The sequence below is a fragment of the Sciurus carolinensis genome, chromosome 1 (assembly GCF_902686445.1).
Source record: "Sciurus carolinensis chromosome 1, mSciCar1.2, whole genome shotgun sequence".
NCBI classification, from domain to species: domain Eukaryota; kingdom Metazoa; phylum Chordata; class Mammalia; order Rodentia; family Sciuridae; genus Sciurus; species Sciurus carolinensis.
In genome coordinates this window covers 38966248-38981379 of record NC_062213.1, presented here as the reverse complement: position 1 = coordinate 38981379, position 15132 = coordinate 38966248, and the positions used below count along the sequence as shown (strand labels likewise).

General features: G+C 33.0%; 1 protein-coding gene and 1 pseudogene across 4 annotated transcripts in view; one reads left to right on the top strand and one right to left on the bottom strand.

Annotated features, from left to right (window-relative positions):
- Vps13b (vacuolar protein sorting 13 homolog B) overlaps positions 1-15132 on the top strand; it is an 829431-nt gene that overhangs the window by 525951 nt on the left and 288348 nt on the right. For all 4 annotated transcript variants that reach the window (XM_047551787.1, XM_047551802.1, XM_047551778.1 and 1 more), the window contains exon 30: positions 1336-1447. In XM_047551787.1, the coding sequence (XP_047407743.1) occupies positions 1336-1447 (112 nt within the window). The remainder of the gene's footprint in view (positions 1-1335; positions 1448-15132) is intronic.
- Positions 2768-3191, bottom strand: LOC124987925 (40S ribosomal protein S19-like; annotated as a pseudogene).

Sequence of the window (15132 nt, the reverse complement as noted above, 5' to 3'; positions counted from 1 at the left end):
TGATAATTCATCTCTTTCTCTTCCTTTTGCTGCCCTCCCACCTCCTAACCTCTCTACTGTTTGACTTTCTTCCATTCCCTTTATTGTCATCTTATTCTGGCTCCTTTTCCTTGCTGAATATCTTTCTTCTTATTTTTTTCTGATTTTCTTAATTTCAACTTTCTTTTTAAGTCAGACCATACCAAGTGTATTGTTGAAGCAGCTGGAAATAATCTCCTAGCATTTGCATTCCTTGAGCACCACAGTTTCGGAAATATGGATTGTATGCTTTTGTAAGACATGTTCTGTTCAGGATATTCCTGAAGTCTTGCAGTCTTTCCTTTTCTATGCTGTTTGTAGCAGATGATAGTTCCTTGAGAGAAATTATGTTACAATATATTTTTGCTTCAAAAATTTAAAAATTATATATTGTTAACAAATTTAAATAATGTTCAAACCTACTACAGTGAAGTTGTCTTTTGGAAAATAAAGAGTCAAATTTAACAAATATGTCCCCTACCCATCCCAGATAGTCCTTAGAGAAGTCATTGGATTAGCCAATGAGAAAAGCTTGAAATTCATGAGAACAAATGACATTCTCTTATTCAGTACAAAGAAAAATAATTCACATATCCATTTACCTTTTTTGATTCCTAAGATTACTTATGTTACTTTTAGACTTTGTTAGGAGGTAGAATTTTTAAACAGGTGTGCGGTTACTTTTCTCAAACACTCACACAGTAGAAATTATTAAAATTTAAAGTGCCTAACATAACATGTTGAAATGTTCTCTTGTGTTAAATAACTAGTTGCTCTTTTCCATCAACATTATAGTCATCATATTTCTCTGACATTTTAGAACTTAAGGTGCTATACTCGATGTGTGTGAGAGAGAGTGCATTTTGTATTTAATTTTAATTACTAATCATGTAAATTAAGATGTCGTTAAGAATTTTTTATTTCACTGATATCTTTTAATATGTCTGTAGATAATAAGAGAGTGTTAAAAACCCAGGACTCAAAATCGCTTGTGAGAAAGATGCAGTTTTATGAGATTGTGAAATTAGATAAACCTGTGGCTTCAGTATTACTTAATATTATTATGTAGTTTAATGTTGGGGTAGAGTTGCTTGTTTTTTCATTGTTATTTTACTTTAATGTATTTTAATCAAAGTGGAATCTGAAAAAAATAGAGTTAAGAAAAGCATCAAATATTTTTAGCTTCAACATTATTTCTTACTTTTACTTTTCCTCATTTATTGGTTGTCTTAATGTGTCTCTATCCCATTCCTTCACATATTTCTCCTTGTGTATAGTTATGCACAGAACCACAGTGTATCTGTCCATCTCTTACAGTCAATCAGGCATTGAAGGAAGACACAATGGTTTTGAAGATTGGTTCTGTTGCCATGGCTCCCCAGGCTGACAATCCCCTTGGCCGGTCTGTCCTCAGGAAAGATATTTACCAGTAAGTTTATGTTCTTATGTTCAATCCTGCAACAGTTTCTGCAAAGTACAGTTATCAGTAAAACTTGCTAAGTGTGGCCTGTAGAAATACTTTTCATTCCAAATCTTTTGATATTTAAACCAGGTTTTTCTGATTTTCTTCAGTTGTGGGTTTTAAAATTCATTCAGACAAATCAAGTATTTCTGTGAAGTGTTGATGAATAACAGAATGTAAGTACCAAGTCACCATAAAAATGAAGAAGCATAGTTTGGAAAATTCTAACAGACTTCAAATTTGACCACATCTCTAATCACATAAGAAAATGAGGTCCTCTCTAGAACCACCACATCCTACTGTAGTCAAGTTGTATCAAAGTGTAGCATTTACTTAATTTAAATGTATGCCATTATTTGAAATGTAGTACTATGTATGACATATGGATCAAAGCCGTAAAACAAAGCAAACTTCTAAGGAGAAATTTCACAGTAAACACTTTCTGTGAAAATGCCATGCTCTGGACTTTGTCACTGAGAATTTGCAAACCACACCAAGCATATATAGACAACTAAACTGGTGAACATATGTAATCAACATGATAAAAATAATATATGATTTGTACTGAAGTTGGCCCTGCTGCAGACATAAAAGTACAGTTGTACATAATACCAAGTGAGAAAAGTCACAGAAATGCAGATGAACAAGTATCTTATTCTTCCTGCTGGTCTGTTTTTCAGATGTTGGGTCTGACTTTTTAAAAAGAATAAATTCCTACTGTTCTCCAGTAAATATTCCTAGGAAAATATTCTAATTTTGTTAATACATTTACCTACATGTTACATCCGTTTTTACTTCAAATAGAAGAATTATATATTTCTAAAAATTTCTCTGATATCTGAATTGATAATATTTCCTTTGACTTTTATATCAGGTCTTTTAAATTGTGCTAATTTTTTTATGTGTAGCTTATAGTATTCATCTCTTAAATGAGTTTTATATAGTTATGCTTATATAAAATCTAAGCATTGTCAACAGAAGGAAACCTTGAGAAATATCTGATCCATTTTCTTTAATATTTTATAGATTAGGAAACTAAGTATCCAAAAGATTTGTCTCCAAACAGAAGTAGAGCCAAGTTTTATAACTATCATTAACTTCTTTAGAGTTGAAGGAGAGAATTATAGTAGAACATAAATTTAGGGTGAATAAGTTGACCTCAGGGTACAGCTTTACTTATTTTATTGGTACCAGGGCTTGAACCCAGGGGTACTCAACCACAAAGTCATAATCCCAGTCCTTTATGTGTGTTTGTTTTGTTTTGTTTTGTTTTACAAATGAGGCAGTTTATTTTGTTCTATGCTTCTTATTGGCAGCTGCCACCTGTCCAGAGAGTCTGTCCAGATCTCTCTGTCCCTGAGATGTCCGCTTAAGGCCCCCATCTTGGTCCTTTCCCACCCTTTTCTGCCCCTTTATGGCTTGGAGGACGCTGTGGGCCACACTCTTAGAGCCACTGCTGAAGTGACTGGGCATGACACCATTTCTCTGATGTCCCCCATAGATCTTGGTCATGGAGCCAACCCCAGTGCCACCCTAGAGGTATAGGTCCCATGCTGTGGAAGCATCTTATGTGTAGAACCCATTCTCACATAGAGAGAGATGCTTGACCACCTATTCCAGGACTTTCAGCTTGCCGGACTTTTTAAGCAAGGCTGCCAGAGCTCTGACAAACTCTTGCTGGTTTACATCTTTTACAGTAAACTCCAGGCATCAAGCGGCCTCCATGCTGCCAGCCAGGGAAAAAGCTTTCTGTTTTATCTTGTGACAGGGTCTCACTAAATTGCTTAGGGTTTTGCTAAGTTGCTGATTCTGGCTTTGAACTTGAGATTCTCCTGCCTCAGCCTCCCTAACTTGGGATTACAAGTGTATGCCACCACACCAAGCCAGCTTTGCTTTTGATGCACAAAATATGTTTTATATTAAAAGATTCTATTTCTGTTAGCAAAGTGAAACACTTTCAAGCTCTCACATGAATTTTTATCCTTACTTGTTTGGAATTCAGTTTATATTTATTTTCTTTACTGTTCTTTGTCCTAAACAATCCCTTTAATGTTAATATCTCTCAGACCTTCCCTTTTATCCCTTGTTGGCCATTTCTTCTTGGATGAGTCCTTCTGCTCTCCTGGCTGAGAATAAATTGAATTCCAAACATGTATACTAACTTTGAAACGCTCCTGTAGTCCAAAATTAGAAATATGTGTTAGAGTGTCAAACATAAAATTCTGGGTATTTTATAGCATACTCAACATTTTTCCTCCAAAATTCACATTCCAAAGTCTTTTCTAAATAACTAAACTATAGAAGGTATTCATATAGGGGTTTATGAAAACGTTTCAAGATCTCATTGAAATTCTATAGCATCAACATTAAAGGAGGGGCTGGGCATGGTGGCACAAGCCTACAATCCCAGTGACTTGGAAGGCTAAGACAGAAGGGTTGCAAGGTCAAGTACAACTTCAAAAACTTAGCAGGACCCTGTCTCAAAATTTAAAAAATGAAAAGTATTGGGATTGGGGAATGTAGCTTAGTTGTAAAGTGCCTCTGGGTTCAAACCCTAGTACCAAAAAAAAAAAAAAAAAAAAAAAAAAAAAATGCAAAAACAGAAAATACAATTGAATGAATTCTGAGAGCAAAAGTATCTCAGAATAAACAGGTATGCACACAAAGCAAAAGACCCTGTATCCTAGGACTACTTATATTATTCCTATGATATTTATTAACAATAAAATCTCAATGGACCAGATATATATTGTATGAACTATTTAGAACAGATGGATCCATGAAGACAGGAAGTACATAAAGCTGGAGGACTCAACACTTCTTTAAACTATGGCAAAGCAACAATAGTCAAGATATGTGGTGCTGGCATAAGGATAGACACATAGATCCATGAATAGAATTGGACATTTAGAAATAAACCGTCACATTATTTTTTCTTGGTGTTTTATAAAGATACCAAGATAATTCAGTGGAAAACAATAGTCATTTCAATTAATGGTCCCTATACTACTGAATATCAACATGAAGTTTTACTCCTTCTTCATCATACCCAGAAATTAACTCGACCATTAGAGACCTTAATATAAGATCTGTCATCCTAATTTGTATAGAACAACTAGGAGTAAATGTTTATTATCTTGATTAGAGAATGGGTTCTTAAACATGTCATCCAAAGAACAAGGCAAAAAGGAAAACTAAAGTGGACTTTATCAAAGTTTCAAACTTATATGCTGCTTTTGCATTTCACTGTCAAAAAACTAAAACTGCAAAGAATGGGTGAAAATATTTGCAAATCATATATCTGATAAGGGGCTGCTGTCATAATGAACTCTTAAAACTCATTGATTAAAAAAGATAAACCAGTTTTTAAGTGGGCGAAGAATTTAAGTAGATATAGATGAAAATAAATATGACTAATAAGCACATACTAAGATGTTCAACACTATTAGTCCATTAGATAAATGTCAAATCAAAACCATAACAACCAGGTTGACTGTAATCAAAAAGACAACAAATGTGGAGAAGTTAAAACCATGAAGGACATAAAAACCCAAAGTGTTTTTTCCTGCCTTCACACAGTCAACATTATACTCAATACAACATTTCTGACATCAGGTTCCTGTGATATTATGAAAAATATATGTGGTATTTGTCCCACTTCCTGACCTGTAGCTCCTAAAACCCTTGAAACCTCCAGAATGATAAAACTATCTTTTGAAAACTAGCAAGGTGACTGGTAGCTGGGGACAGGTGGTCCCCAGATAGACCAAAGTATAATAAAAGAGTTGAGACTTTAAGTCTCACTCCTTAATTTTGAGGGAAAGAAGAAGGGCTCAGAGGTGAGATATCATCAATGGCCATTGTTGTAATCAATCATGTCTATGTAAGGAAGCCTCAGTAAAAGCCCCAAAAGAAAGAGTTTGGATGAGCTTTTGTATTGTTGAACACAGGTGTACCTGAGGATGGTGACATACCTGTAGAAGCCCTTCCCACATACCTTGCCCTGTGGATCTCTTCCATCTAGCTGTTATCTTTATCCTTTATAATATCCTTTATTTTTAAAAAGTAGGTAAAGTTAATTGAGGTATTTCTCAGTTCTGAGAGCAGCTTTAGTAAATTAATAGGACCTGAAGAGAGGAAGATGTAGGAACCCTGGTTTATGGGCAGTACATGAGAATCACAGATAACAACTTGAGGCTTTCAACAGTTACTAAAAAGAAGAGGAACAGTCATGTGTGATTAATGCTAACCTGCGGAATCTGATATTATCTCCAGGGAGATATTTTCAGGATTGAGTTAAATTATGCTATGACATGACAACCTTGGAATCATCACACAAAGTGAAAAAAGATTTAAAAGACCACTTAGAGTCCATTTAGGTGCAATGCCTAGAGTAGATAAATCCATAGAAACTGAAAGTAGAATACAACTTCTGGAAGCTGGAGGGGAGAAGAGAATGACTACTAATGGGTATGGGATTTCTTTTGGGGGTGAGGAAGATATTCTGGAATTAGAAATTAGTAATATAAATGAGATGTGCAATGAGTGGTGCATAGCAAGAGCATACTGAGAATATACAAAATCCATCTTATATGGTTAAATTTTTTGTTATCAATTATGTCTCAATAAAGCTGATTTTAGAAAAAGTCATAGATTGATATCACAAAGAGGTCCAAAGGAATTAATTGCAGAAGGGGAACTTTTCTTCCTAGGTAGGTGAAGGTAGAGTATTCTTTTTAACTCCTCGTGTTTGCCTGTCTGGGTATATGCAGAGGGATTCTGTTGTCAGAAGGAGAAAGCAGGGGGCATTTATCAATCCTGTGGGCAAGAGTAACAAATTGGAATCTGGAAGAGCTCCAGACATACAACCAGTGTTCCACGGTGTTTTTTCTGGGAGGGAATGCTGGCAAAAAGAAATTGAGTTTCTCTAAGTTTCATATTCCTTAAGACAAAGCCACACTACAGACATGCTGTCCAGAACAGTATGTGGCTATTCTGCCTTTAAAATGTGGCTAGTCAAATTAAGATGCATAAAATACATAACAAAAATGGAAAATGTACAAGAAAACAAAGTAAAATACCTCAGTATTCTTTTTTAAAAATATTTTTAGTTATAGGTGAACACAATAACTGTTTATTCTTGTTATGTAGTGCTGAGGATCAAACCTAATGCCTCACACATGCAAGGTAATCACTCCACCACTGAGACACAACCCCAGCTCTCAGTGTTCTTTATGTTCACTGGGTGTTGTGATAATCGTACTGTAGGTATATTGAATGAAATATACTTTAACAACTTTTTGCACTTTAAAATTTTTTTCTCTGAGGCCACTCAAAAATTTTGATTTATATTGATTACTCATATTTGTAGTTTGTTTTATATTTCCATTGAATGGTGTCACAATATAGGAAGAGACTACATAAACACCAAGTAAGTCTCATCCTTGAGGTATTTGAAATCAAAGCTAAACTGAATATACCTAAAGTTGCCAATCCAGCTCAATTCCTCATTGGATAAAATTTATCCACCCTTTATTTAATCTGCTTGGCAGGAGAAGGATGTCTTCTCTGGAGGGTAGTGGGACAGATAATGCTGACTTCAGTGTCCTTACTGGTTTTTTATATGTGGTATTTAATATATAATTTTTTTTTAATTGTAAGATATCCAAGAAGCAGGAAAAGATGATCCAGTATCAGGAAACAAATTAGCTAAAAGAAAAAGACCAATAGGTGACTTAGAAAATGGAATTAGCAGACAGGAGTTTGAAATAATTACCATTATTTTAAAGAAAAATGTCAAAAAATAGAGAACTTCAGAGATATAAACTCTATCTTCTAAATATTCTGAAATTAAAAAGCATACAGTATCGGAAATGTAAGAACTTACTGGGGAGACTTAACTGCAGATGAACAGAGAAGATAAAATGAATCAACTTGGAGATAGATGAATAAAAATTATCCAAACGGAGGCACAGAGTAGAAAAAAGGAATGCAAAAGAAGTAAAGGAAAAAGGAAACAGAACAAACCAAAGGACAGGCACTGTCAAAAGATCTAACTTGTATAATTAGTACAGAAATAGAAGAAAGAATGGGACAGAAGAAATAATGAGATAATTTTTGAGATTTCCAAAATTAAATAATCAGTGGTTCAAGAAGCCCATTACTTTATTTTCAACCCAAGCAAACCAAATGCAAAGCAAACTGTAGCTGGGCATGACATGGCCAATTGCTGAACATCAGAGACTCCTCCCTGATAAGCTATGGGAGGACGCTAAGGGAAGAAAGGGACCATACAATCACATCTGCCTCCCCCAAAGGATTCCAAGGCTAAGGTAGTTTTCCCACAGTAGTGAGAAGAAGCTTAAATGTTGAGTTTCCTGCATTCTAGGCTTTCTCACTCCCAAACAGGGTTGCCTCAGTGGATTCTTTTTTAACATTGTAGTTTTCACACATTTCCATTTGATAGAAATGTAAAATAATAAAATACAAACTGGGGTTGTGGCTCACTGGTAGAGTGCTAACCTAGCACATGTGAGGCATGGGGTTCTATCCTCAGCTCCACATATAAATAAATGAAAGAAAGGTATTATGTCTACTTACAACTAAAAAGATATTTAAAAAATAATAATAAAATACTTCTATTAACTTGCTAATACCTTATGTGCATGTGTACCTTATTACTCTTAAAAACATACGATCCACTAGAAAACAACATATGTAATGTGTTATTTATTTAGTCTTCATGCAATGCTTAGTCCAGGTATTTGTTGCCTTTGGCTCTTCCCTAGTCTTCTTATCCATTAATCTACCTAGTTTATAACTGCCAACTCCTGGACAGGAGATCTGTTTCCTTTCAATTCAGTTGGAGATTCTCTTATTCTGTGATATGTTCATCCATTTCTTCACTTACACCATAGTTATGAAGACAGTCTGGCCTGATAATTTTCCTTTTTCTTACACATCTTTTTTTCCTGAGAAATAGTTCAATTTCTTGTCTCAATTTCTAAAGGAGAAAGAGGTAAACAGTTAAGGAAAAAAGGTTATAATGGCAGATTTTCCAAAATTACCTATGCTAAGTGTTCTTTCATAGGCTAATTTAAGAAAATCAATAGATGGTATAAACAAGCAAGATTAAAGTGTTTAAGTATGTTTATAAGTTAAGCATATTAAAATTTAATAATTTGGTTACTACTTATGTAAAGATTTATATATAATTTTTAGACACTTTATATTATACAGTATGCCAGTGCATCATCTTTAGCTCTAGTGTTAATAGTTGTTTCAGTTGAATAATAGAAACATATTTCAGTGAAAACTTTAAGCCATTTTATTCTATACACTATAACTGTTAGAGGCAAATTACACTGGATATATATTATTTTTATATTATTTCTACTACCTATGCCTTTTTTTTTTCCAATATTGGGGATTGAACCCAGGGGTACTCTACTTCTGAGTTATATCCCCAAAACTTTTTTATTTTGAAACAGGGTCTCCTTAAGTTGCCAGTGCTGGCCTCAAATTTGTAATCCTCCTGCCCCAACCTCTTGAGTCTCTGAGATTACAGGCATGTGCCACTGCTCCCAGATTCCTGTGTTTTTTTCTGAAAACCTCATTGCCTATGATCCTGAATGTTATTTATAAGTTTTTTGACTTGATTTTCATTGGTGGTTTTCTTGAGATAGTCATTAATATGTGAAATAGAACAGCCATTTGTCACCTATTAAAACAGTAAAGATCTTTGAGACATTACATTCCTTTTCTTGCATTCATTACTGTAATTCATTTATATTTAAAATATATATCGATTAATTTCTTTCAGTTATTGAATAGATATTTATTAGAGTGCTTATATTGTACTAGACACTAATGGTAAATGTATATTTTCACCTTGACAAAATGGTACCTCCCCTTATAGAACTTAAGACTTCAGCCCTATCATCCTGAGTCAAGGAAGGTATATTGTGAAGCTCTTATAGATCTGATATCATAATATTATATGCTTTGCCTTTTTTCATGGTTTCATTTTTGTTGTTAAATATCCTTATAGCATTCTGTCATATATCTTCTAAAAGTGTTTGTAAGAGGAAAAAAATGATTCCAGGTATAACATCTAGTTCTCAGTTTTCAGAGAAAGAATTACAGAAAAGTAGTCTTTTATACCATTCCAATTTTTCCCCCTTTAAAAGTAGTGGAGAGGGGATCAGGATGTTAACATTAATTTTTCATGTTGTTTAAATTAAGTAAATCACTTTTTCTTTACATTTTAATGTTTTTTTTTCAAATTCTTTTTATATTCTAAATTTTAAAAATGTTATTTCAAATATATCTTAAAATTAATGTGTAGTCTTTAAATTATCAAATTAAAGTAAGAAAGGATAGGACTGGTGGTATTGCTTACTGGTAAAGCATATGCTTAATGTGATGGAGGCCCAAGTTTTAATTTCAAGCACTATCCCCTAAAAATATAAATGAATAAGAAAAGTTAAAATAATGACATTCTGAAATTGTATAAACATGTGAGTGGATACTTTTTTGATAACTAAGACATCTTTATTTTAATCTTTTGATCAACCAGTATAACTAAGATTCATGTTTATTAAATAAAAGGATAGTGGTGTTCACTTTATAAAAAATAATACCAGAAATGTACGTACTAGAAAATGCAGTTTCTCTACTTACCAGTGCTTATTATGAATGGCGACCACTTCTTACTCGATGGCCAATGTTAATACTTACATTGAACTGGAAGAGGTGGTGTACACTTGTAATCACAGCTGCTTAGGAGGCTCACAAGTTTCAGGCCAATCTGGGCATCCTTCAAAGACCCTGTCTCACAATAAACATAACAAAGGAGTGGGGATATACTCAGTGCTAAGTGTTCTTGATTCAGAAGATTAGGAAAAAAAAAAAAGATTCATACTCAGCCCATTTTTCTGTATGTCTGTGTCTTTGTCCTAAATGATGGAATTGTACTTTACATGATGTTATATAACTTACTTTTGTTTTAACTCTAATATATTGTGGTCATCCTTTGGTGTCATCATATTCAATAATATTTGCCTGTTTTTAAACTTATTGATTTAGACAACATAGATAAAAAGAATTTAAATTCTGCTTTTTGTTTTGAAACAATTTATCCACTTATGAAAAGCTCCCCTAAATTTAACTCGTTAATATATTGTAATCAAGATTTTGCAGACATCCAAACATTTACATGATAAAACATAAAAGCAAAAATTAGTTGGTTCCATCAGTGAAATAGCTAATAGGGTAGTCCTGAAAGAACAGTTGTATCTGCACAGAAGTTAAAATTATTCTAGCTAATATGTACTTTGTTACCAGTTGAATGCAAAGCCCAAGTCATTCACAATTCAACACTGCTGTGTAAATTCAAATATTTTAGGAGTTTGAACTTTAATATACCCCTCTGAAACATTATTTGATAATTTCAACAGTATATTCAATACCTATCATCGTGCTTAATTTTTAACAACACAAAATCCCTATCTTTTAACTCAACATGCTCCCTGGTCTGATCTCATCCTATACTTCAGATCTTACCACTTCCTTATGTAAGACACTTGTTCAATATTTTGTTTAGCTCAGGTATGTACCTTTCTGTGACTCATTTATGTATACATTTTCAACTTTCTTGAGGTATAGCTTTCTTCCAGTTCAACTTTTCAGGACTTTTTGTTATGACAAATCTTACATTGATGGAGTCATAGGTCTTAAGTTTTTTTTTCTTTAGAGTTCAACATTTTGTTTTTCTTTTGCTGCACTGTGGAGTGAACCCAGGGGCATTTTACCACTGAGCTTTATCCCAGTCTTTTTCATTTTTTATTTTGAGACGGGATGTAGCCCAAGACTAGGAGATAAGGAAAAAAAGAGAGAGAGAGAGAGAGAGAGAGAGAAGGAAGAAGTAATAATGTCCCTTTATTTGGCCATCTACAGCAGTGGCTAACCTACCTTCCTGTAATTGTAGTGTTAAAACAGTAGCATGTAGCAGTAGTGCTTCCTTTGTGTCAAAAGATTCTGCTTCAGGCTTTCAGTGCAGTGCTTACATCTTAGTTGATCCACATCATAATCTTATACCTTAGGCATTATGGTCATTATCTGTGTATTACAGATTAAAAAAAAAAGAAGAAGAACAAAACAACAACAAAAAACCCTGAGTCTTTAGATATCAAATTGTTTCTCCTTGATCACATAAAATATGTGACAGACCCAGAATATCAGTTCCATTATACTTGTTCTTTACCACTGTGTCTTGGTTGCCTGTATCTGAGTTTCTTTAATACAGAGGGCCTTTAGGTTAACTAACTTATAAACAGTGTGTAATATCAAGTTTAAACTTAATTTTTAAAAATTCCACATTCATGTTTCATTACTCTTTTTTATTTAAATACTATCTCCCTCCCCCCAACTGTATTCTCCTGAGCAATGATTATGTATTTTCCTTTGGTTTCTTAAAGTATTATGAACTAGGATGAACCTAATATTAGAACTATAAATCATGGTGAAAACTCTTAAAATCCCAGTGTTCATGTTTCTTAGTCCTTGGAGGCACTTGAACATACAAACCATTTTAGAAGAATTTTCATCAGAGTGTGCTTAATATTGCATTAGATCAACAAAAAAAAACCTTCCCTAGCTAATGATTTTGTCATTAAGATTTTTGTCATATTGTTTATGAGCTTTGCAATGAATCATGACCAGATGTAAATATTAACATAAATTTATCTGATTAATAAAGTCAGTATATTTTTGGTTCTTATTTCATAAAAGGTATTTTTAAATCATTATAAAACAAATATTTATGAATCTCTTCTCTTTTTCCTTAGCAAAGTTTGCTTATTATTCTAGTTGTATCTCAAAATGGTAAATCGTACATTAAATTTTTGTTAGATTTCTCACCTCCTACTCCTTAATTATTCATATCCACAAATTAACTTCATAAATTATATTGAAGATAATATTAACTTTAAGATAATTTGTTACTTGTTTACATGTATTTTTCATATACCAAAATTATATTGAAGTTGAGTATGTTATGAAGGTTTCAAATAATTCGTCCTATATAATTAAGAACTACTATGTTCAAGCTACAGATCTGAAAATAACTCTTGTAGAATTAGATAAATTTGTTGTAGAATTAGATAAAGTTGGAAGACATTTAAGATTATATATTTTACTCCCTGCATCATTTACTTTCATATTATTTAAAAATTCACAAATGCTGGGGCTGTGGTTGTAGCTCAGTGGCAGAGGACTTACCTTGCATGTGTGAGGCACTGGGTTCAATCCTCAGCAACACATGAAAATAAATTTTTAAAAAAGGGATTATGTCCATGTACAACTAAAAAATTTTAAAAAATAAGGTTCATAAAAGTTTTTAATACATACTCTAGGAAATTTTAAAAATAAACTAGTGATTTTAACAAAATATTGTGGGAAAATGTATAAAATTATTTATTTAAAAATTGTACATACTAAAAACTGGTTTTTCTTTTGTAGTTTTTTTTTTAATTAGAATTTTCTTAACTTTCATCTTTTACTTGAGAGAGTTGTATCCTTGTAATTGGACATTTGCAAACTCCTGCATGCAGTTTTTTGTTCATGCCATAAATATTTGTGGGTCTTCTGATGTCCCTTCTGGGATTTTATCTGTGACTAATTTATTCCATAGCTCTTTAAAAACTGGTCGATTGTTAGATTTTTTTTTCTTCCATTTCTTTTTTGCAGACATTTGCTAATCCTTTTTATTGTGTTCAGTACTTAATAGATTTGTATCTGGTATTGGGCTTCAGTTTTCTCAGACAATTTCATTCTCTTAAAAAATTTCTACACACATTATATGAATAAACCTTGGTAATTTTGGCAAATTGGTTACAAACATCTTTCATAAGTGGGGCTTCAAAAGGTATACCCTATTCTCTGGCAGTTTAATCATTGGCATTTCACTTTTAAAATATTATAAAAGACAGGATATCACTTCTCACCCTGAGAAGACTTGCAATGGTAGAATTCTTCCAGAAATATATACAGAATTTGTTCTCCAGCTGCCTGTTGCTTTTTAATGAACAACTTTGCAACAGTGGTTGCATGCTGTTTCTCTCTGTGAACTTCATGTGACACAACCAGTCACAGGACAAGTGGAAAAACAGGTCTCATATAAGTTTTGAGAAACTTGCAGTTTTCATTGCAAAAATTCACTTCATGACCTGTAGCATAAATACTTAAAACAAAAAAAATGCATGGTTCCTAAATAGAAGCTTTACTATTTTATCAAACTTAGCAAAGGCTTTTATAGACTACTATAAAATGTGTCTTTTTATTGACTTTGGGGTATACTCGATTTACTGTGAATTTTAAAAACATACTTTACTTAAAATCTGGAATCAACTATCTTGTTCAAAGTGATATAATAAATAGACCTTGATAAACTGTGAGACAATCCCAGGAAACATTTGTGAGAGTTGTTTGATATATTCACATCTTTTTTGCTGTGCTGGAATTGAACCTAGGGCCTTTGCATGTGAGGCAAGCACTCTACCAACTGAACTATATCCCCAGCCCACATTCACATCTTGACAGTATTTTTTAAAATATCTTTGACCTCCAACTTCATTTCTTCTGCTGTATGTAATCCCAGCAAATTTTGTAATGGTCATCCTGAAGATTCAAAGGATTAATGTTCTCAATATGAAATAACATTACATTGATGTGACCAGTGAAACCATGATTAAGATTAACCCAAATTTTATTGCACATATACTTCAGCAGTTGAGAATTGAAGCATATAAACAATAGAAATTCATAGTCAAGATTAAGATCCTTCCATAGATTAATATAACATCATTAACAATAATGCATGTGTATTCCAACAAATTATGTTTATTTAAAAATAGGAAAAACATTTTTTATGGTTCTGTTAATAATAACCTTTCTTTATTTCTGATGAATGTAGCTCAAGTTATGACATTTTTTTTCTTTTTTTTTATGGTTTCTTCTAAAACCTAGCTTATCATCTACTTTAACACTGAGCTATAGTTTCCAGATACAAGATTAAGATTAAATTCTACAAATCCCCACAAAATTATGTTTTATTCCCTTCTCCCAACCTTTAATTTCTTCATAATACTCTTTGTGTAAAAATGTTCTCAAAATAACCTTTGTGTTGGTTTTTGGCAAGGTATGTTTCATATCAAGTGACGTTATGACCCTAATCCTATAACGCTTAGTGCTAGTTTTAAATAACCCCCTTTTAGCAAGTCAGAGAGCCTGGAGGAGTAGGTTTTTAGCATAGCTTGCCTAAAAACTTTGTTTGAAAATAGTATTGGCAGAGTTTTGGTCCTTGTCATGTTCCTCAATTGATCTACTTGAAGGCTTTAGATTTACATTTGGCCCTCACCAAACTAACTGTGTCTTTTGTGGCTTCCTGTAGCAGGATATAAGTTTCCTTGAATATGTTTCTGTTTGCTGCCAAAAGCTACCTCAGTAACAATGTTGAAAATGACTAAGTTCTACTGTCATAAATTGTGGAATGTTTTAAAAATGTATTTTATCCTTTTTATTGACATTTTTTATACTTTAGGCATTCATATTGAAAAGAAGCTAGAGAATAATAGAATGTTTGGGTTCACATC